At 47.0% G+C, this 22,514-nt stretch overlaps 1 protein-coding gene across 1 annotated transcript in view; it reads right to left on the bottom strand.

Moving 5' to 3' along the window:
* Positions 1-3,712: 3,712 nt before the first annotated feature.
* The window catches only part of Greb1 (growth regulating estrogen receptor binding 1), an 89,843-nt gene continuing 71,041 nt past the window's right edge, over positions 3,713-22,514 (bottom strand). Inside the window, exons 26-33 of the mRNA XM_052186085.1 lie at positions 18,684-18,845; positions 16,733-16,937; positions 15,923-16,097; positions 14,721-14,939; positions 11,440-11,575; positions 8,457-8,657; positions 7,594-7,732; positions 3,713-6,375 (exon numbers count right to left, since the gene is read on the bottom strand). Coding sequence (XP_052042045.1) covers positions 6,212-6,375; positions 7,594-7,732; positions 8,457-8,657; positions 11,440-11,575; positions 14,721-14,939; positions 15,923-16,097; positions 16,733-16,937; positions 18,684-18,845 — 1,401 coding nt within the window. The 3' untranslated portion in view covers positions 3,713-6,211. The remainder of the gene's footprint in view (positions 6,376-7,593; positions 7,733-8,456; positions 8,658-11,439; positions 11,576-14,720; positions 14,940-15,922; positions 16,098-16,732; positions 16,938-18,683; positions 18,846-22,514) is intronic.

The raw sequence follows: 22,514 nt of genomic DNA, 5'->3' as shown, positions 1-22,514 counted from the left end.
AGTACATACAAAACTGCACATGTTTCCAATGTAAACCAAATGCTGTAAATCAATTATTTCTATAGATTCTGACGCACCCAGGAGAGCCTATAGTGACCTGGCATGTGAGCTTCTGTGTGTCCCCAACAGAGATAAGACCAGAAGGGAACAGAGACCAAGAGAGCTGTTCATATCAGGGTTGAGAACTCTGAGAGACTAGATCAGATTTATTCCAGGTAAAAATGAAGTGCTGAAGGCTGCTGTGGACATGAACCAGGGGTCAAGCCAGATCCAGCCCCCCTTTGTGAAGGTGTAAAGAAATCCAGGGGTGATGCATATCAACTGTTTGTGATCAGAATGGTGAGGAAATGCAAATCTACTGTAAGAACAGCAGGCGTGTCTCTACTAGGGGACCAGGATTTGGGAGCCTCTGAAGACAGACTTTAAAGGTTAGAAATATATTCTCAAGTGAGAATTATGGGTAACAATGAAGACAGTCAACTTCTTAAGCCATCGGACTGGATGGATAGCTCAAGACAGAGCACTTACATAGCATGTGCGAACCGTGGGCTGGATGTTGGGCACTGTAAGATCCAAAGAACACAACAATGTGATGACTATGGCAAGAGGTCTAGACATGTCTAAGAGGAGCAGCCCTGCTGTGCCAATGAGAATTCTTCAAACACTGTTGGCTGAGTTTCCAGAGATGTAGACATACAGGAAGTGGCCATGTTCCTGATGAGTGATTGGAAGATGGGCCGGCACTAAGGAAAGCAGGATGAAGTCACCAGAGAGAACCAGACAGATGTGGATAGATCTAGTCCTGGCTGGGGTACAAAACTGAGCTATACAGCGCCTCCTTGTGTGACTTACTCCATGCAGGGAGAGAAGTTAACATTTGCACTTAGAAGAGGGTGGAGGGAGTGTTATATAAATGGTAAGTAGTGTGTTTCCTTAAATATGTGAAAATGTACACATTTTATTTGCCTGGCACATAAAATTGGTAGAGCTCAAACACAGACACATGTCTGTGAGCAAGACTTTAGACTGGATTGGTTGAGGTGAGACTATCCACCCTAAATGTAAATGACACTGTTCTACGGGCTGGAGCTCCACAGTGAGTGAAGGAAGAGAATGAATAGAGCTGAGCACAGACCTGCATTCATCTCTCCAGTTTCCTGACTGGATACAATGTGACCAGCTACCTCAAGCATCTACCGCCATGCCTTCCCCATCATGACAGTCTATACTCTCACACCAAGTGGAAAGAAACCCTTCCTTCCTTAAGTGCCTTCTGTCAGGTGTTTTTCATAGCAACAAGCAACGTAAGGCAATGCTCGAAGTTTCTCAGCATCATGGGGAGTTGTTTGAGACAGGAGCTAGCAACCAGCATTGAATCTGTGAGGCCTCAGAACCTGTGATCCAACAATTAGACTATGTCCAAACAACAAGTGAACTCTGAGGTCTCAGGAGCTTGACCAGGGGTCAGTGGGGTGGAATAGTGTTGTGATCTTAAAAAGAGAAAGAGGTTTAGAGAATATAGACTACGGCAGTGCGGGGGAAGGCGGTGCCTCAGCGGGTCCATGCCAAGGCACCCCTTCCCCCTGAGGGACCACACACACACCGGCATAGTACAGAATAGAGTTTATTCAGGGCATGAGGAAGGGAGTTAAGGGGGGTAGTGGAGGCAGAGAAAGGAAGACAGAGGGAGAGAGTAGAGAAGCAGAGGGCGGCCATGACCATGTGAAGAGTGGGGGAGGGGACAAGAGCCCAAGAGGGCAAGAGAGAAGCAAGAAGAGTAAGAGAGTAAGAGGTAAGAGAGAGAGAGGAGGGGCTAAGCCAGGTAACTGTGGGGCGGGGCGTATCTGGCTGTTGCCAGGTAATTGTGGGGTGGAGCTTAGACAGAATCCTAACAAGCAGGGTAGAGGGTGTCATGGGTTCTTGTCATAGAACGCCATTAAGAGGAGCAAGACATGGTCCTAGCCTATGGCTATGGTCCTAGCCCCTTACATTTCTTGGGCCTCCTAAGTGCATAGCCACATTCTGGGTCAAGGCACGGGTTTCAGCATTGTCAAAAGGAGAGCACTAGGTTTGCAGTGAACAATCTTAAAAAAAAACGAGAGCAAGCTTTTCACGGAGGTTTTCATCTCCCAAGAGATCACCCATGTTAATCACAGACGTAAGGGGTAAGCCCGGTGTGTTAGAGATTCCCAACTTCCGACGTTTCCTCTCCCCGATGGGAATATCATTAATAGCACACTTCTAGCTTCTCTCTGCTTCCTCATTTACCGTTCCCCACAGGCAGAGTACTAACCTAGTCCATGGTATTTGGAGGGTGAGGAAATGGTCTACATAGCTTACCATTTTGCACTTTTTCTACTGCCCAAACCCAAGGTGGAGAGCTGAGATGCCTATTAACATATTAAATCAGACCGGCTGCCAGGTTCTCCTTGCATCCCTCAGACCCTGTTCCAGGGCTCTCTTTGCTGGCATACCCTGCCTCTTCCTCTGAACCCTAGCCCAAGGGCTGGGCTGCCCTTCCCTACATAACCCAACCATCTTGGCTACACCAGGTCCCTTGGACTGAGCCATCTCTTGGTCAGTGTCTTCTCTCTTGCTCTCCTAACCCCTCTCCACTCATGGTCTGGTTTAGTCTGCTGGCCTTGTTCAGCTGGACTCTTCCCTCCGCTTGATTTCTCCCCTGTATCTACAATGGGAATCTCCTCGGCCCTTTAGGAGTGGCCACGCCCCTTCCGTTCACTTTAGGAGTGGCCACGCCCCTTCCTTTCCTTTCACTTTTTCTTTCATCTGCTCCAGGAGCCCAGGTGCTCAGTCACACAGAGAGGGAAAATCAATTTTCTCCAGGAGTGTCACCGCCTATTAGCAGGCAATTTTGTACTTCTAACAGTTCCTGCCTTAGCTGACTTGTAGCAGTGTCGCCATGTCTGCAAAGCACTGTGGTCATCACCTCAGGTAACTGCCCACGGAGGCATTTAATTTTCCTCCGAGCTTTATGTTTTGGATACATTATCACCTCACTTCTTTCCGATTTTTTATAATTTTACTCACTTATTTATACACTACTCACTTACATCCCGACCCCTAACCCCATCTCTCCTCCCCTCCCAGTCCCTACCTTACCTGCGGCTCCCTATGTCCATCTCCACACGGCTCTCCTCTTCCTCCCACTACACGGCATCTCCTGAATCTTGTTCAGGGTCTTTATTGTGTTAATTTCTGCTGTTCCTGTTTCCTTATCTTGTTCAGCTGCTTTACCTGTGTGCTTCAAATGACTGTGGAGGCTAGACATGCCCTCTTTATCCTAGTTCGGTGGCTCTCAACCTTCCCGGTGCTGCGACCCTTTAACACAGTTCTTCATGCTGTGGTGACACACCCCCCATACCCCGAAACCATAAAATAATTTTGTTATCTCATAACTGTAATTTTGCTACTGTTAGGAATCAAAATGGAGGAATCTAATATGCAGGATAGCTGAGGGTCACGACCCACAGGTTGATAACCACTGCTCTAAACTGCTTTGTGCTTGAGTACAATATTAAGGCAAAAGCAAGGTAACTAATCCCGCTGACCCTTACCTTCCACCTTGAGACTGTGTCTTTAGTGCTCTCTACTGCACCGTCGTGCCATGAGATGTTAAACGGGCAGCCCTGGGAGATCACTGGCCAAACTCTGTTTGCTCCAGACAATACAATCCGTACCCGCCACACAAACAAGAAGTGCACTATACGTTTATTTATAAGACTGGAACATAAGAGTGTCCATTTAAATTAACTAATAAAGCAGGGAGAATGGCATAGGAGCCGCTATTTACAGACGACAACTGAACGAGAAGAGATCAGTTTTTGTTACAAAACAGGATCATGACATTCACAAACGATTGTTTTATAAACATGGATGTAAATAGTTTTTTTTTCCTTGGGGAAAAAGGTTGGCAGTAACTCTTTGGCATCGATTTGGACAGGTTTCTCCTTGAACTGTCACCACGCACAGTGCTGAGCCATGTCTAGGTGTGCACAGGGGACTGTGTCCTGATTAACTTTTCAGCAATCTCAGTGTTTCCCTTAGCTCCTGACGCACTGCCGTCTGGGATGGAGCCGGACTGTGGGCTGCAGAAGATAGCCGTTTGAATTGTGTTTCTGCTTCTTTCCCATAGTCTGTACTGTGTTCTAATCTGTTCATCTTTCAAACGAGGAGAGTCATTCAAGGATTCACATAAACCAGACACCAGCAGGCCAGGTGTTGCTAGGGTGTTGCATGCTGGGGTGTTGATTTAAATACCGTCGTGGTAACTAACACATGCCGGCTTGTTTCTCTCTGGTGCCACATTTTCTGGGAAGCTCAGACTATCCCTAAATGAACTAAGATGAATAAGAAAACACAGGTTGGTCTCACTAAAAAGTGAACTTCAATAAATTATAAATCTGGTTTGTTGTGTGTTTTTTTAAGATTGTGTGTGTGTGTGTGTGTGTGTGCTTGTGCATGCATCTGTGTGTGTGTATGTGTGTGTGTGTGTGTGTGTGTTTGCGCACGCATGCATGCGCACGTGCACACTTGCCTGAGCATACACAGAGGACAGAAGAAAGCATCAAATCTCTCTGGGCTGGAATTATAGGCTTTTGCAGAATATGTGGCTTTTTATGTGTGTGGTGGGATCCAAATTCCAGTCCCCAGCATTGAATTGCACACACTACAGTCCCCAGGATTGAACTGCACACACTACAGTCCCCAGGTTTGAACTGCACACACTACAGTCCCCAGGATTGAACTGCATACACTACAGTCCCCAGGATTGAACTGCACACCCTTACAGTCCCCAGGATTGAACTGCATACACTACAATCCCCAGGATTGAACTGCACACACTACAGTCCCCAGGATTGAACTGCATACACTACAGTCCCCAGGATTGAACTGCACACACTACAGTCCCCAGGATTGAACTGCACACACTACAGTCCCCAGGATTGAACTGCACACACTTACAGTCCCCAGGATTGAACTGCATACACTACAGTCCCCAGGATTGAACTGCACACACTTACAGTCCCCAGGATTGAACTGCATACACTACAGTCCCCAGGATTGAACTGCACACACTACAGTCCCCAGGATTGAACTGCACACACTTACAGTCCCCAGGATTGAACTGCACACACTTACAGTCCCCAGGATTGAACTGCACACACTACAGTCCCCAGGATTGAACTGCACACACTACAGTCCCCAGGATTGAACTGCACACACTACAGTCCCCAGGATTGAACTGCACACACTTACAGTCCCCAGGATTGAACTGCATACACTACAGTCCCCAGGATTGAACTGCACATACTACAGTCCCCAGGATTGAACTGCACACACTTACAGTCCCCAGGATTGAACAGTATACACTTCCACAGCTGAGCCATTGCTCCAGCCCTCTTCATTGTCCCCTGTATCACTTTGGTCTTTCTTATTTTTTATCATGTAAGTAATTTGGTCCTCTTTCCTTTGGAAGGCAACTCTTCAGTCCCCAGCTATAACCCTAATTTCCTCCCCAAAGCCCTTTTGGTTTGTAAGAAAATGTCTTTTCCATTTTGCCCTTTATAAGAGGTAGGGTATTTACCTCATACTATTTTAATAGAGTCACATTGTTTCTAAGGTAAAGCAATTCATTTTTATCATATTAAATTTGATGCCTTTGGGCTAGCTCCTTACAAGAAAACTTAAGATTAAATAATTCTTATTAAAATGATCTACTCTTTTGTTTTCCTGTCTCTGGCCTTTACAGTTAAAGTGTTCCTTTGGAATATTTCTCTGTAGGGAGTCGTAGGAAGCCTACTTCATGAAATCATAGTCACAGGCACAGTGACATGATAACCCAAGATCCTCTAGAGCAAGTCAAGTTTGTCCATGGAAGCATATGTACGACAGCAGACATAGCAAGACTTCATTCTGCATATAACGGACTTCAAGATAGCTCAGGGCGTGTGGTCCAGCCCAGAACACAGGAATCTTTGGTTTTCAGTCCTGCCTATCGAGGACTCACATCCATGGCTCTAAGTCATTATCTGCCACAGGACCTTGTGACATGCGTCTCAAGAGGCTGTGTATGGCCATCTCTGGGTGTGCTGGAGTTCTTATACCCCTTGGTCTGGGACCTTCACTAGCCTCGGAGGCAGGTGGATCCTGATGACCTCACACTCTCAGGAGCTCTGCCAGGGTCCGTGTCTCAGATGTGCCGTGCAGTGAGGAAGAAGAGCGGCCTGTCTTCCTTGGCATTGGCTGTCTGGAACTCATCCCGCAGCCGGAACTGCCACTCATCTTCTAGCTCCAGGCGAACCACCGTCTGGCGAAGTGAGTTCCGGTCTTGGCAGATCACACACAAGGTGGCTCCTTGACAGGGCATCAAGAGAGGCAAGGAGAGAAAGTGGTGAGTTCCCCCCAGGAGAGCCTCGCAGGGACCCTACTCATAATAACCAAACAGCTGGATGGGAATGCCCAGTGTCCTCTGCTCCTTTCTGAGCAACATATAATATCAGCAACATCGACGGTAGGCAGGTTTACTGGGATGACAGGATGGGAGCAGAAAAGGAGAAGCAGAGATAGAAAGAAGGGGAGGAGAAATGGGGGCTTGATCCCAAACCAAGCCCTCTCAGCTCCAGCCTCAGGCTTTCAGGCTGCTGTCTATCTCAGTTCAGCCCTGTTTCCCAGTCGTGGGCCTTGGGCCCACCTTTGTCACACGCCCAGCCATAGGAATTCTCCATCCGCATAGCTCCTGGCCTGCAACAATCCATCCATCTGCCAGGCTCTGTTCGGCCTCTTCCTCCCTCCATTCATGTGTTTAATCATCCTTTTAGGCCTGGCAGGAGTGTCCAAACTTTTCACACTGAGACATCACATTGCTGACACAAAGTTCTGAATAAGCAAGGGTTTTTTTTTTAAGTCCAGAATTCCCTACCTCAACATTTTAAGTAAGTTTACCATTGGGGGGGGGGGACATTCCTAGCTAACCTAGGCTCATAGCCTGAGCCCCAGGTAACAAGCTAGACAAGTTGTTAGGGGACTGTTCCCGAGAGCAGAGCCTTGACCCCCTACTCTTGCTAATTCAAAGAAGGAGAGCAAGGGGAGCAGGCAGGGTACTAGGACCGCCAGCAGGGGAATGGAGCAGGCCTGGGGTCACAGGGGGACAAGAACTTGTTTCCAAGCCATTTCCAGTGTCAACCGCTAGTAAGAAAAGGAGAAAGGCTGGAGAAGAACTGAAGGAGGTCACATGGTGCTCTGTACCTCGAAGAAGCCCCTGATGGGCCCCAGGCACCAACACAAAGGACGTGGTCAGGGGCCCGGGGTGGGGAGGAGAAGAATAGAGAAATAAGAAATGCCTACCATTCCTCCAAAAGAAAATGTCTTTTTTTCTACTGGACAGATATGAGAGAATGAACTGGGGGTTCAGACCCAGCTTTCTGACACTTTGAGAGTTGAGGCCGTTGAGCTCCCTCTCCGAGCTTCAGTTTACCCACTGGCCAAAAAGTACCAGGCCTAAGGTTCTGTCATCAGAGATACCAGGGGACAGTGGCCAACCAAATCCAGGTCCAGGCTAGGAGTATATAGTACCTTTCAGAAAACGGAACTTCTTCAAGAAGTTAGCCCCCACAAAAGAGTCGCAGAGGTACAGCAGGAGCCCGCTGAACACCATGTCGGAGCAGCTGATGTTTAGGGAGTGGGGCCTGGAGCTCACGTAACAAACAGAGATCTGAAAGAGAGGGAGTCCAGGAGAAGCATTACCTTCCAGGAAGTACGAGGGTCATAGTGGGACTAAGATCTAGCAAGTACCTGGTGCTTGGTCAGGCTGAAGTAGGTCGGGGGTCAGGGGTCAGGGCTTGGGATAGAGATACCCAGCATGTTTCCAAATCACATCCTTTAAAAACAGGTTCTGGGAGGTTTGTTCCAATGTATCATATCCATAAGTTGATTTGAATCAGGAACCCCTTGCCATCAGAATTGGGTTTGGTTCCTAAATACTATTTGACTAACAGAGCACCCAGTGCCTCAGTTCTGGCAGAGGTCAAGCAGGGCGAGCATCTGAGATAAAGGCTTGAGCACAGGTCAGTGTGAGGACACACATGTTCCATCCATAGCCACAGACCCAGTCAACCACAGGCAAAAAGTATTTGAAGAGTTGAATCTGTATTGAGCGTGTACAGTTTCTGTGTCCTTGTTTCATTAAACATTGTGGTACAACTACGTCCAGAACACATAGGCTGTGATGGATATGTCATCTTGAGGTGATTCCAAGTGTACAGGAGGATTCATGAGTAATGTCAGTGTAACAGCAGATTATGCAGGGGGTGTGAGCACACTAAATTCCCATGACCCGTGGAGTCCCAGGCCAATTTCCATGGATTCCTTGATTCAATTATGATTATTCAAAATCCTGATATTAGGCCACCTGTTTTGTGGATTCTAAGCTGCGTTACCTGAGGTCCCAGGTTAAGGTAACAGTCTACGGACAACACGGGGTGGCTGTGGTTCTTCAGAGACAGCGGGAAGAAGCGGTGGCTATGGTATTGGAGGAACTTCTCCAGCAGGAGCTGGGCGGGAGCTGCCAGGAACGTATGCTTACTGTCTGGGGCACAGATGTACTGGGAAGGCACAATGGCCACAGAGCTGTCAGACACCTGCCAGGAAGAGGGACAGGCTTTAGAGAAGTCTCGGGTAAAGCACTAACTGTGTCTTTAGCTCAGTTCCAGGCACCCATGTAAAAGTGGTGTGGTCACACATAATCCGTAACCCCAGAGCTAGGAGAGGGACGGAGTCAGGGAATATCCGTGGAGCCCACGAGCCAGCCAGACCAGGCAATCAGGGAGTTCTGAGTTCAGTGCTACATGGCATCTCAAGGGATAAGCAAGAGAGCACCAGTCCAACCAAGACACTCAACATCAACTCCAACATCCAGCTTCACTTGCGTGCTGACACATGTGTAAGTGCAGGAACACACACACACACACACACACACACACACACACACACTTCAACAAAATGAGCCTGTAAAAACTGACTAATGAGATCACACTGACTTGTATGCCCTGATCATCCCATGGAGAAAACTGGGACAAAGAAAGCGAAAGCACACGTGGGCCTTGGGAACTCTTCTTCAGAGCCCAGGCCACACAAGCATTGAAAGCATTGGTTCTCAACCTGTGGGTCGTGACCCCTTTGGCAACCCTCCAGCTCTGAAATTCGCTACATTAAAATTCATAACAGGAGCAAAACTACAGTTTGAAAGTAGCAATGATAATTTTATGGTCGGGGGTCACCAAAACCTGGGGAACTGGATTAAGGGGTTACAGATTGAGAATCACTGCTTCAGAAGAAACCATATTCTCCCTGACCCCCAAATCCTTTCTGCATCCTCCCCCACAATCCCTCTACCTTACTGCCCAGCCATCTACACACAAGCCTCTACTCCACCACTGCAATAGTTTCCTTACTGTGGCCAGAGACTGCTCAAAAAATGAGTCGGAAACCAGGACCTCTGCTGGAAATCATTAATGGTTCTGCTGTAGTTTCACTCTGTAATACCCTCTCTGGCTGTTTTAAGGACTCGTTCCATGCCTGGTGGCATTGTTTGGGGAGGCTGTGGAGCCTTCAGGAAGTGGTACCTAGGCTGGTAGAGCAGATCCTAGGCTATGACCCAGCCCCTAGGTCCCCTGCTCTCTACATCATGGTCCACCACCATATGCACAGCTCTATCACACACTCCTGTCACCACAGGCTGAACCCTCCCCCTGCCATCTCCACTACGGCAATCCCACTACTGAAATCCCCAAGGCTAGGAGCCAAAAGAAATCTTTCTACCTTAAGCTGCTCCATCAGCCTTTCTCCTACAGGACATGAAAACTAGCTAACATAGTGAACATATGTCAGACAAGTGGGGCTGTTGTTTGGACTAAACCTGGCCATGCCACATCACTCTTGGGACTTTGGCTTCTTGTCACTCTTACAGCAAAGTCTATTTCCTATGGCTAGTCACAGAACCTTCTATTTTCTGCCGCTCTTCCTGGTGCCCTGCGCGTCTTTCTCCAGGGTACCCACAGACTTCCCGTCACCCAGCTGTCACATTAGGTCACCCTGTGACATCTCTCCAGTTCTTCTAATTGTGGGCCTTCACTGAGTATGGCTGACTTCTTCCTCAGCTGCATACCTGAGAGAGAAGGGACTAGCAGGTACCTAGGTTATGTCTAACAAAATAAATCAAAATAAATGATTTCCGTGACATGAAACGTTTTTAAAATATATCAGTAGCTTCCTTATATTTAACCAACATTCAATTAATATTATGTTCTAGGCAGGATAAAGACTAATAATAATAATAATAGTAATAATGACAAAACCACCACTACCACCTAGGGCTGGTTCAGCAAGTGCAGGAACTTACTGCCAAGTTTCATGACTGAGTTAAAGTCCCAAGACTGATATGGTGGAAGGAGAGTTGTCTTTTGACCTTTGCATATGAACTGTAGTTCACGTGAACACACACACACACACACACACACTCAAATTAAACTTAAGAACTTAAAAACAACAATGAAAGGCACATCCGGGTCTTTGGTAGAAAGATCTCAGTGATCCCTAAGTGAAACAAGTGTAACACTTGATTTTTAAAAAATCAAGTGGTAGTGGTTTAATTATTGGTTCTCAAGTTCGTGGGTAGAATGGGCCTCGCTCTTGAAAGTCCCACTACTCTGAGCTGGGCTTTTGTTCTCTGAGAAAGCTCTGACCCCCACCAGTGGGGGCGGCTGTGTGGTACTATTATCTGGATCCAGATGTGCTCTAGCTTAGGCTAGGCTGCTCTGCAAGGAGCTGGTGAAGACTAGGAAGGAAAGACACTGGGAAAGGACACCTTGATGTCACACATCAGGACAAGATTCAAGATAGACAAGGCATTATAAATGAGAACCAGAGTGAGCTTCAGGCAGGGGCTGGCCACTCTACCTAGCTTTCTGTGAGATATCTGATTTGGTTTTTCTTCAACATGTGGGTCTGCTCAGCTAGGACAACTGTAGTCACACACATCTGCCTCACTAGACCCTGGCTTCTGGACAGACAAATGTGGCCACTGAGCTAGCTAGCCAGGTGTGTGAAGCTAACAGTTCTTTAGGCCAGGGCTATCCAGTGGTGTGGAGAAAAGTCTAGTGTGCTATCCCCTGCCTGGGTGGGAAGGCAGGTGTGCACAGGAAAGGCCTGCCTGTGTCTTGTACTTTGCAGCTTCTCACTGGACGCTATGTAATGTTGGAGAGAGGAGAGTGGTTCCCGAGGCTTGGTACCAAGTGCCCCATGCTCTGACCCCCTTAAATGACGAGACGTCACCCTCCATCCCCAGCCTCCTACTCTCAGCTTTGAGACCGGGGCAACTTGGGTTTGGCCTGAGCACCTGCCTGTCAGTGCTGCTACACTCACCTTGGATGTGATGTGGAAGGACCTGTGCCCACCCACCGCGATCTGCTTCTTCATGACACTGAAGCGATTGAACCGGCAGAGCAGGAGACCAGCACTGTGCACACGAAGGTTGAAGTCTACGTCGTCACATGTAAACCTGCTCAGAGCCAGAAGAGGAGCGGGTCTGATTGGAAACAGCTCCCATGCCCCCAGACACCCATCATCGGGGCTACAAGTGTTAAAACACACGTAACATGAAATAATGAGATCTCCCTCTAAGTGGAGACTTGCCCTTGTCTCCTCCCTTAAGAGTTAATTGGGGCAGGGGGTGATCTGGTGATGGGACCACCCCTAGCAAGGCAGGTTCACTTTAATGTTCTTTTCCCTCCCAGAATTATGACTCTCTGATTCAGTCCCTGTGAGCTAATGTGAGGTTCACTGGGTCTGCCTACCTTAGAGCCCTGCCTCAGAAAGGCATAAGTAATTCTTTTGCTTCTATTCTTTTCTTTTGGATGCTGGCCATCCTAAGCATGCTGTATGTGTGTGTGTGTCTGTGTCCATGTCTATATGTCTGTGTGTGTGTGTAGTAAGTATGCTTTCAAACTACCCAAGACACACAAGGCTCCCTGCTGCCAAGTGGCTGGCCTCCCCACCAGTTCTTCTCCATCCTTGCCTGCCTTCAAGTCTTCCTTTGAAGCTCTAGCTAGCCTCAAGCTTCTATTTGAGTCTGTTCTTTGTCCCCGAGCCTTCACTTGCACCTGCTCTTAAATCCTGTTTATTAATGAGACTAAGAACACTAGGAGTGGACACTGATTTTCCCCAGTATAATATGAGGATGGCATTGCTGGGCTTCTCCGAGATTTCCAGTGACTTCTTTACTACTTTTCAATTCTTCAACCAGCAGAGAAAAAGACCTTGTTCCTGCATCCCACCTCTCCCATCATGAATTCACTATGCAGCAAGGATGACTTCATATTTCCAATCTTCCTGCCTCTACCTCCCAAGAGTTGGGACTGTATATAGTTTACGCGCTACTGGGGATAAAATCCAGGCCTTCAAGTATGCTAGGTAAGCTTGTTCTCCAGGCCTCTACTCAACTGCTAAAAAAGAAACAATCATAGCCAAGGGTGTAAAAATATTGGGTATAGCCGGGCGGTGGTGGCGCACGCCTGTAATCCCAGCACTCTGGGAGGCAGAAGCAGGTGGATTTCTGAGTTCGAGGCCAGCCTGGTCTACAAAGTGAGCTCCAGGACAGCCAGGGCTATACAGAGAAACCCTGTCTTGAAAAAACCAAATCCAAAAAAACAAAAAAAAATATTGGGTATATATATATATATATATATATATATATATATATACACACACACACACACACACACACACACACATATATATATACTATATATAGTATATATATATACATATATATATACTATATATAGTATATATATAGCTTAGGCAAAAATGTTCAGAAAGAACATCACCTATCACTGCCTATTTTACGGGGTTGGATGTTGTGGATGGGTGTGGTGCTGTTTGTATTTCGATGCTAATTCTGCTCTGCTGGGAGGGGCTACAGACAAGGCGTGAGTCAAGTACTCAGGTGACTTCTTGTGAACCAATCCCCTAATAATAAAAGAGCCAATCACTGGGCAAGTAGGCAGGACTTCTGGGTTGAACAGAGTAAGAAAAGAAGTAGGGGAGAGAGTTGGGGGTTTTGGAATGGGGCAAAGACATAGCTGCTAGATTTAATAAGGCTTACAAGATTAGGTTTTAGTTGTAGTGCCCAGAGATTGAGTTACCATTGTTTCTGAGCTAAGTTTGTGTGGTGTTTTTCTTGTTGTGGTGACTTGGCTAGGTTCTAGAGAGAAAAGTATGGCAGCAAAGCGTGGGTTTGCCTGATGTGCACCACAAAGGCCATGGGGGCTTTGAAGCATGGGGCTGGCATGGTAGTGACCCGCCAGTGAGAATTGAGTGAGCTGGGTGGAGAGATTTTGGAGTTCTGAGTCAGAGTCTCCACAAGATAAAAAACAGGTCAGCCATTGCCCACCAGTGAATGGCCAACCAGGCCAGAGTTGCCTGCAAGTGTAGGAACATGCCAGTTCTTTTTTTTTTAATATTTCCCACAACAGCTGTTAGGTGACTGAATCTGGGCAACAGACAGCCCACTGCCTGTCATACAAGACACTCAGTTGACAGACTTGTGACTGGAAAGTAACTCATTAAATTACTTCATACTTTTCTTTGATGATACGGTGGTTTGAATAGGAATGGCCCCACAGGCTCATAGATTTGAATGATTGGCTATTAGGGAGTGGTGCTACTTGAAAAGGTTTAGGAGATGTGGCTTTGTTGGATTAGGTGTGGCCTTGTTGAAGAAATTGTGTCACTGGGGGGTGGACTTTGGGTTTCAAATGGTCAAGCCAGGCCCAGTGTTTCTTTCTGCTCCTTGACCATCTAGAAATACAACTCTCAGCTACCTCTCCAGAACGTTTTTCTGCGTTCTGCCTGCATGCTGCCACGCTCCCCACTATGATGACAATGGACTAAACCTCTGAAACTGTAAGCCAGCCTCAATGAAATATTTTCCTTTATAAGAGTTACCATGGTCATGGTGTCTCTTCATACAATAAAACCCTAACTTAGACAGATGGTAAGATTATTTAAAAAGTGACTTATTTGGTAAGGTAGCCCAAGCCAAAGAAACACCCTGCACAAGGTAGCTAATTAAGGAGAGCATCTATGAATGAAGAAATGGAGTTGACTAACTCTATATAAACTCAGAACAACCGTACATCATCTGAGGATGGCCAATGCTGTGGGCAGAGCCACTCTTCCAGTGGCTGTGATGATTAACCTTGGTCATCAACCTGTGATAGATAGACATTAGAATCACCATGGAAACAAGACTCTGGCCATGTCTCTGAGGGAATCTGTAGATTGGGTTCATTGGGATTGGAAAACCACCCTACCTGTGAGCAGTACCATCTCATGGGCGGGGCTAGCATGCTAAATAAGGAGACAGTGTGGTGAGTACCAGTTCTCATCTCTCTGTGCTTCCTGGCCAGGAAGGCCATGTGACCAGCTGCCTCACACCCTGGCCACCGTGCCTTCCCCACCCTGGTGGACTTGACTGTCAAAATGCCAGCCAAATAAGCCTTTCCTTCCTCCGGTTGCTTTGGTCACATAATTGCCACGGCAACAGCACAGTGCTACAGGTGCAGGGGAGGAGAGTCTGCCAGGCTTACCTAAGGCTGAATCCTGAGGCCAGCCACCCCCGCCCCCAAGGACCCTGTGCTCACCGGTTCTGGTTGTACTGTACATTCTGGGTCAAGTCTACGTTGAGGATGATGAAGTCGTGCACGTGGCATCGGGAGAACGGCTCCTGCACCTCATGGCCACGGGTCTTGCTGGCCCACTTCCGCATGCCAATCAGGGCGTAGTGTGTGATGTTAGGGGATGCCTCAATGTGCTGCATGATGTGCTTCAGAGAGACATTCCTCTCCGACCAGGAAAACTCCCTGTTGGGAGGAGAGAAGCCAATGTCCCTGGATGACAAGAAAACAGGAGCAAACCACCGGGGGTATGGCTTCCTAGTAGCATGGGATGTACCAGACAGGACTGATATGGACTGAATCCAGCATCATCCACCAAAGGGGCACCAAGTATCCTAGCAAGTATTTCACATTTACTATTACTTCTATGTGCAGAATATAGCCAAACCCCATGTATTGAGCCCACATGCAGACAAATGGTTTAGTTCATCTTTACAATGAACTCTAACCTGGAGATTGACACTCTCCAAAAATGAGAAACCAAGAACTCCAGAAGATTTAGCTGCTTGCCAAAAGTCACAAGCAAAATCAATGCCAAGAGTGAAGGGTTTAGGGGTAGGATCAGGGCTAGAGGACAGCACGAGAGACATCTTGGGAGGCTAGCTATGTCCATTTATTGGTGGGGGTCAGCTAACTGGGTATGTTTGATTTGTGAAAAAAGCCATTATATACATGTTATAATTTGCTCTGTGTGTGTGGATAACTCACTAAGTATATGTTGTCTGTTTTTGTGTTGTGAAGATTTATTTTATATGTATATGTCTGTGTGTGTACTTAAATGCATATATTTGTGTCCATGTGGGGGCCATATGAGCCCTTAGAGCGAGAGTTCCAGGCTTTTACTGAATAGCTCTCTTGTTATATGGGTCCTGAACTCCATCCTAATGACTCTGTGGCCAAGGATTCTTCACAGCTGAGCCACCTTTCCAGCCCTTACATTTTGTACGTATTATATATCTCATTAATATTTTTTCTCATTAATGATTTTTAAAAACCAAAGAATCGGGACTTGAACAATGGGTCCACTTCTGCCATATCCAGAGTCTGTTAGGAGAGGCACACTGTGGCCCCCAAGGCTGAGAGGGGACTGCCCATCTCTGTCTTCCGTGGTGCTCTGAGTGAAGGGAAAAGTGTGTCCGGGGTCCTCACCTGCTGTCTGGGGTCCTCACCTGCTTCGTTCTCCAGCACAGTCCACATCTGCTACATTCCACATCACACAGGAGTCATCAGAAATGACAATGAAGGGCCAGATGTCCTGAGGCTTCACCCCCAGCTCCTCCTGCCGGTTCCTCTCCAGCTCCAGGTTGTGGTAGCATAGCTCTTTGATCAGGAAGTGGGCAGCCCCTACAATGGCCAAGTAACCTGACTCAGGCTCCCACGCTATCCCCCCCACACACACAAGACAAGCCCACACCAGACAAGCCAGAAACAAAATCACATATCCCTCTCCCAGTGACCACTGACCACCAACAAGGAAATGCCCCTCTATAATTTATAAATACATTTGCTCTTTCTTTTTCTGACAGCTGAGAAAATGAGTTAAATGAATAACCAAATTTAAAAAAAATGTTCATAAAAAATTTCTAACATAGAGGCTAGGAGATATCTCAGTTGGCAAAGTCCTTGTCTTACAGCACAAAGACCTGAGTTTGAGTCCCAGGATCTATGGTCTTTTAAAAGGTGGGTACGGGTGGGGTGGGGTGATCTGTGTGCATAATCCCAGCACTGAGGAAGCAGAGGCCAGCAGATCTCTGAGGCTCCAGGCAATGGGAAACCTAGTTTCAGAACGTAACCAAAGTTGTCCTCTGGAATCCTCTGGCCTCCACACACCTGCTTGTGCACTGGCACATGTGTGTACATGCACACTCAAACCCACAAGCAAAGAGCTTATGTCAACCATTCAGTTCTTTGTCTCTAAAACATCCTCCAAGTCTTTGTCAGCAGAAACCATACCTGGCACGTGTGCCAAAGTCACCTACCGACTCCAGCACTGTTGAAGATGCTTGGGAGGACAAGCATGATGTGGTTGGGCCAGTATTTCTTATAAATGGCCATCTCGTACTCCTTGACCACCAGCACGTGTAGATGGTTGGCTCCATCCATTGCATGGTACAAATTAAAGAGCCCGTGCTCATGCCGGCCCGTCGTTGGTGTGAAGATGGGGCTTTTGATGTGTTCGTGACTCTGCAAAGTAGTGGAATAGTGAGGGAGACTGTATGTCAATGTCGGCATAACACCTCACCACTTCTCACATCTTCCATGGAAAGATGCATTTGTTTCTAATCTGAGAGAGAGTATTGTGCCTGGACGCAGCTGATAAAATGTGGGGTAAATTCTGCTGTCCCAGTTTAGAGCCTGACCTAGCAGAGTATGCCTTCTCGGAATGTGCCCATGATCAAGCGTGGGCTCACCCGCTGGAGCTCAGAGCTATACAAGGTAGAGAAGCACATCCCAGTGATGCCACTCTAGATGAATGCCTCTGGCTGGCTGCTACCCAGACGCAAGGGTACATGATCAAATCCAGAATACCCATCCATCCAAACCGCACTTACCTGCAGTCCTCAGAATGAAAGGCCCAATATTGCCTGGATCAGGAATGGGTGTTATAATAAAACCTAACAGCCAGCCACACTCATCATCATCTTATAGTGGAATCTGGTCTTACAAGGTGTTATTCTTGGATGCTCAGTTCACTCACTATGGATACTGATGTCCCACACAGCCTAGATAGCGGCACTTGCGAGTAGTAATGTCTCCTGTCACAACCCTCCTTTGGCCCATTGTTCAATAAGCAACTCTGATTGAGCTAGGGCTCGTGTTGCCTCTGAATTCCTCAAAGCACCTCCTACATACCCAAGCTGTGCTTGTGCGTGCTGCTGTGAGGCTGGAAGAGTGAGCTGAGTCTGGTACATCTACAAAAGGGCCACAGCAACACCAGATTCCCAGGGGCTCAGACATCTTAGTGCTCATGTCTATTGACAGGGGCTGGTAAATAAATAACATCAATCCTGAGGCTGTCAGGCTGGATTTGGCAAGCCAGGAACCTTACAAGGAACATCTCTGTAGGGGGAGAGATGGTGAGGGTAGGTTTAGAAACCTGCCCTGAACTGTTTATGGGAGAAATAGTGAGATGCTGAAGACAGTTCCCCTCCTCCCTACACACACACACACACACACACACACACACACACACACACAAATGACATGGGGAAAGAGAAGAAAAGACAAAACACAGCTGACTGTGGGTTAGTCTTTGTGGATGTTGGGGGAAAGGCCTTAAGGGAATCTTGGAATCTTTCTCCTATTCCTTCTACCTCAGCCTAGCCTAATGTTTCATGACAGAACATTGAAGAACAGAGAGGTGGGTGGACATCTCACCAACATGTGGTGCATCCCAGGTAATGGAGTCACCTCATGTTGATAATTAAGTAACTCTTAGAGTAACTGTTGTGGCTATTTTTGACAAGGGATCGCATACAGCCCAGACTAGACTTGAATACCTACGCAGCCTTGAAATTCTGATCTTCCTGCCTCCACTTCCCCTGGTACTAGGATTACAGAATGAGTTGACACTCAGTTTATGTGATACTGGAGAATCCAGGGTTTTATGCATGTTAGGCAAGGAGTCTAACTAACAACTAAGCCACTTCTTCAGGCCTATCCATCAGCAAGCTCGTTAAAATGAATTACTACTGCCCACCTTTACCATCGAGGAAACCAAGGCTCATCTATATTAAGTGACAGCGTAATTAGTAAAGTGCTATCAAGAGCAAATGACTTCCAAGACCACACCTTCAGCAGCATCCCCCAGGTTTAGTCGCCATACTATTTCTGTGCCCTACTCCAAATGCCCTTGACTCTCTCAGGCAGCTATGTGTCTATGTCCCCAACTCAGTGGTCACCTGGCCCCCTGGAACTCCAAGGCAGTACCTTGTCTGTGACGAGGGGCAAGCGCATGCTCTCCAGCTGGCCTCCGGGTTGGCTGAAGACGAAGTGGTACTCCTTGGACTTGGGGATGATGAAGTGGAGCTGGATCTCCTCTCCTAGCATGGAGCAAGAGAAGGCAAAGACGTGCAGGGTGGACTCAGAGAGCTGGGGTGCGAGGGGAGAGCACAGAGCTTAGCATCACAGTCCAACTTGCCTCCCGAAAGAACCCAGTGGGGCCATGACTATACCCGGGTCACACCCACCTCTGCCCCGAAGTGCAAGAGACTCACAGCATAGAACACAGATGCTCAGATCTGGCTACTGGGTGAGCATCCTCAAGATCACCCGTGTAGGCCTAGAGCCTGGCTCCATTCCGAGTCCCTGTCACGTAGGTCACCAAGCCTTTCTGCTCTTGAGATTTGACCTAGAGACCCATCAAGGGTCAGCAAATAAGGCATTCATGCAGATCTCATGGTATATATATATATGTGTGTGTGTGTGTGTGTGATATGTGTGATGTATGTGTGTTTGTGTGTATGTATGTGTGTGTGTGTATGCATGTAGACGCTCATGTGTGTGTATGTATGTGTAGACCCTTGGGTGTCTCTCAAGCACTGTCCACCTTACTTTTCTGAGACAAGCTCTTTATCTCAGAACCTGCAAAGTTAAGCAAGCCACCCCAGCACCTGCCTGCTTATTCTCCCAGCACTGAGATTACGAGTGTCCAACGCCACAGCCAGTTTTTCTCTCCCCGCTGTGAGTTCTGGAAATCAAACTCAGGTCTTCATGCTAGCAAGGCAAGCGATTAAACAATCCAGTATGCCAGCCCTAGATCTTGCCTCTCGTTTTCCTTCTTTTACACTATGGCATGTTAAATCTAGGCCCCACGGGTACTAGGCACGCACTCTACCAGTAAGCTATAGCCCTAAGCCATCTTCAACTGTGTAAGTTAGTGCCGAAGTTGCCCCAGCAGGCCTTGAATTCATGACCCTTCTGCCTCTGTCACCTGTGTAGCTGGGAATATAGGAACAGACCTATGCCATTAAGCCCAGCTTGCATTTTTCATTCTAATGTGGCATTTTCTTTTATAAGTGACATGAGAGCTGATATATAACAGAAAAATAATAACCTTGTGTGTCTTAATATAATCAGCCTTGTGCCAAATAGACTGAATGAATAAAAGTTCAGTTTATTCTGCACTGTCACTAACAACCCCAGGAAGGACTGCCATTCCTAGAAGTCAAGAATGCTATCTCACTGTGTGGATGCAGAAGCGAGCATCCAGACGTCCTGGGCTAACTCTTGTCCCTGGGTCTAACCTCACTTTCCTCCTACTCCACGTGACTGTTTGTATGCACTCCTTTGTGGAGTGACCCGCCCCTACCCCACCCCCATCTAGCGTTGTTCTTGGCTGCAGCAGCCTCTCGGGTCCCCCTGACTTTTGCCGTTCCCACTTGACTGCCCTCCGTGACAGGAGCTGCAGAGGAAGGCACAGCACGCCAGCACACACTGTTCCTATTAGGGCTCCACTCGAGCCACAGAGACTTCTGGGGAGCGAGGGGGAGATATCTGGGGGCTATGTAGTAAAGGTGGCAATGGGAAGAAGATTCATTAAAAGAGAAACTGAGAGTGAGACAGACAGACAGACAGACAGACAGATGGACAGACGGACAGAGACATAGAGTCAGAGATAGAGACTGACTCTCAGAAGGCAAAAGATGAGGAGAGAAGCAGAAGAGGCATGAGGGCCAGAATCAGATGACGGCAGCTGGCTGGTGCCGCTGCATCCCTCTCCAGACTCCATCCAGATCCCTCACCATCCTAAGCATGCTCCTATTTAACTACCCCCACCCCACACCCCCACACCCCCACACCCCCACACCCACACACCCCCACACCTCGTGAGCATGCACCAGGAATATCACCACCATCTAAACACAGGGTGTCTCTACTTCCTGCCTCCTGTGCTCTGGGCTTCCACTAATGCAGGAGGAGATATGCCCTTGATTTTAAGGAACAATTCGCTGTTGAAGGTTACTGTCGTAACTAGTGATTATAACATGTGAGTCCTTTTCGGTTTATTCAAGTTCAAAAAAATCATGTAAATAGTCTCACCACAGGTATGTGATGTTAGGATTGCCAAGAATATATAGACAGGAGGAACTGCTTTTATAATTTTGACATTTTATAAATTTTCTATATGTATAGAAGAAATCTAAAAAACAAACAAAACAAAACAAACAAAAACTTCTGCATTTAGGTAGGAAAATCCCCACTATGTAAAATAGGAACATGCTGAATAACACATTTAGAGCATTGGTTTGGACTCAGTGGTTATGAGTTTGAATCCTTTCAACAGTTTAGCATGCAATAGATGCAATAGCTGCAGCAGGGAGGAACTGAGGCATGAGGCTGGGAGTGTCTCGCCTGTACCAAGACGTTAAAATTCAATGTAAAGAAAATAGATATTTTTCCTGCCCGAGCAAACTCTATTCCAATGGTGGGGAAAAAATAAATTCAGTGAAATGTGGGAACATATTAAAAAAGAAAGAAAAAAAAGAAAGAAAGAAATGAAAATGGTTTCATGTGGTTGTTGCTGTAAATTCCTAAAACAAAAACCTCATGCCCAACATGGTCTTTGTTTATCTGATATGAATTTTTTAGTACTTTGACCTGTTAAAAATGCTTTCCAATATCATCTATGGTAAAGTCACACACTTAAAAATGTAGTTCTAAAAAAGGCATTTGCTATACCTGGTGTTTCCCTTCATAAACAGGATGAACGATACATGGGAATCCTTGCCTTGGGGCCTTTCCAGAAGGACCACAGTCTTCAATTCACTCCCACAAGCAGGTGTCCCTGGTTCGCACCTCTCCAACCCTCTATGTCTCCTGCTTCACCTACTTGGGTCTGAATTAAGATGAAATTCTCAAATCTAAACTACTAGTGTTTAGATGTTTATTACTAGCTAACCTCTAGTCCTCTGCAAAGACCGATAAGCTACAAGAGCCTGTCCAAGCTGCAACCTTCCCTACAGCTGAAGAGGCCCAGCTGCTTTTCCGGGGGACCCTGCTATACCCCTCCTGGGCATATACCCAGAGGATTCCCCAGCATGTAATAAGGACACATGCTCCATTATGTTCATAGCAGCCTTATTTATAATAGCCAGAAGCTGGAAAGAACCCAGATGCCCCTCAAAGGAGGAATGGATACAGAAAATGTGGTATATTTACACAGTGGAATACTACTCAGCAATTAGAAACAATGAATTCACAAAATTTTTAGGCAAATGGTTGGAACTGGAAAATACCCTCCTAAGTGAGGTAACCCAAGCACAAAAGAATACACATGGAATGCAATCTCTGATAAGTGGATATTAATTAGCCCAGAAGCTCTGAATACCCAAGGCACAATTAGCATAACAAATGACTCCCATGAAGAAGTAAGGAGAGGACCCTGATCCTGGAAAGGCCTGTTCCAGCATTGTAGGGGAGTACCAGGACAGAGAAAAAGGAAGGAGGTGATTGGAGAATGGGTGGAGAGAAGAAGGCTTATGGGACATATGGGGAGGGGGGAACTGGGAAAGGAGAAATCATTTGGAATGTAAACAAAGAATATAGAAAAGAAAAAAAAAGAAGCCCAGCTGCTTCCCAGTGCGCCTGGCTGCCTCCTGGAGACACCCAAACCTTCCGGTCTGTGCTCCAGCCACACCCCACTGAGATCGTTCTCATCCCCAGAGACTCTGCCCAACCCTTTTGCACATACTCTTTCCCTTTCATCTGCTTTGCCAAATTCCTGCCGATCATTCAAAATCCTTCCTCTACCCCACCTGA

Source organism: Apodemus sylvaticus, chromosome 6, assembly GCF_947179515.1.
Source record: "Apodemus sylvaticus chromosome 6, mApoSyl1.1, whole genome shotgun sequence".
NCBI classification, from domain to species: Eukaryota; Metazoa; Chordata; class Mammalia; order Rodentia; family Muridae; genus Apodemus; species Apodemus sylvaticus.
This window is presented reverse-complemented; position numbering and strand designations above follow the sequence as displayed.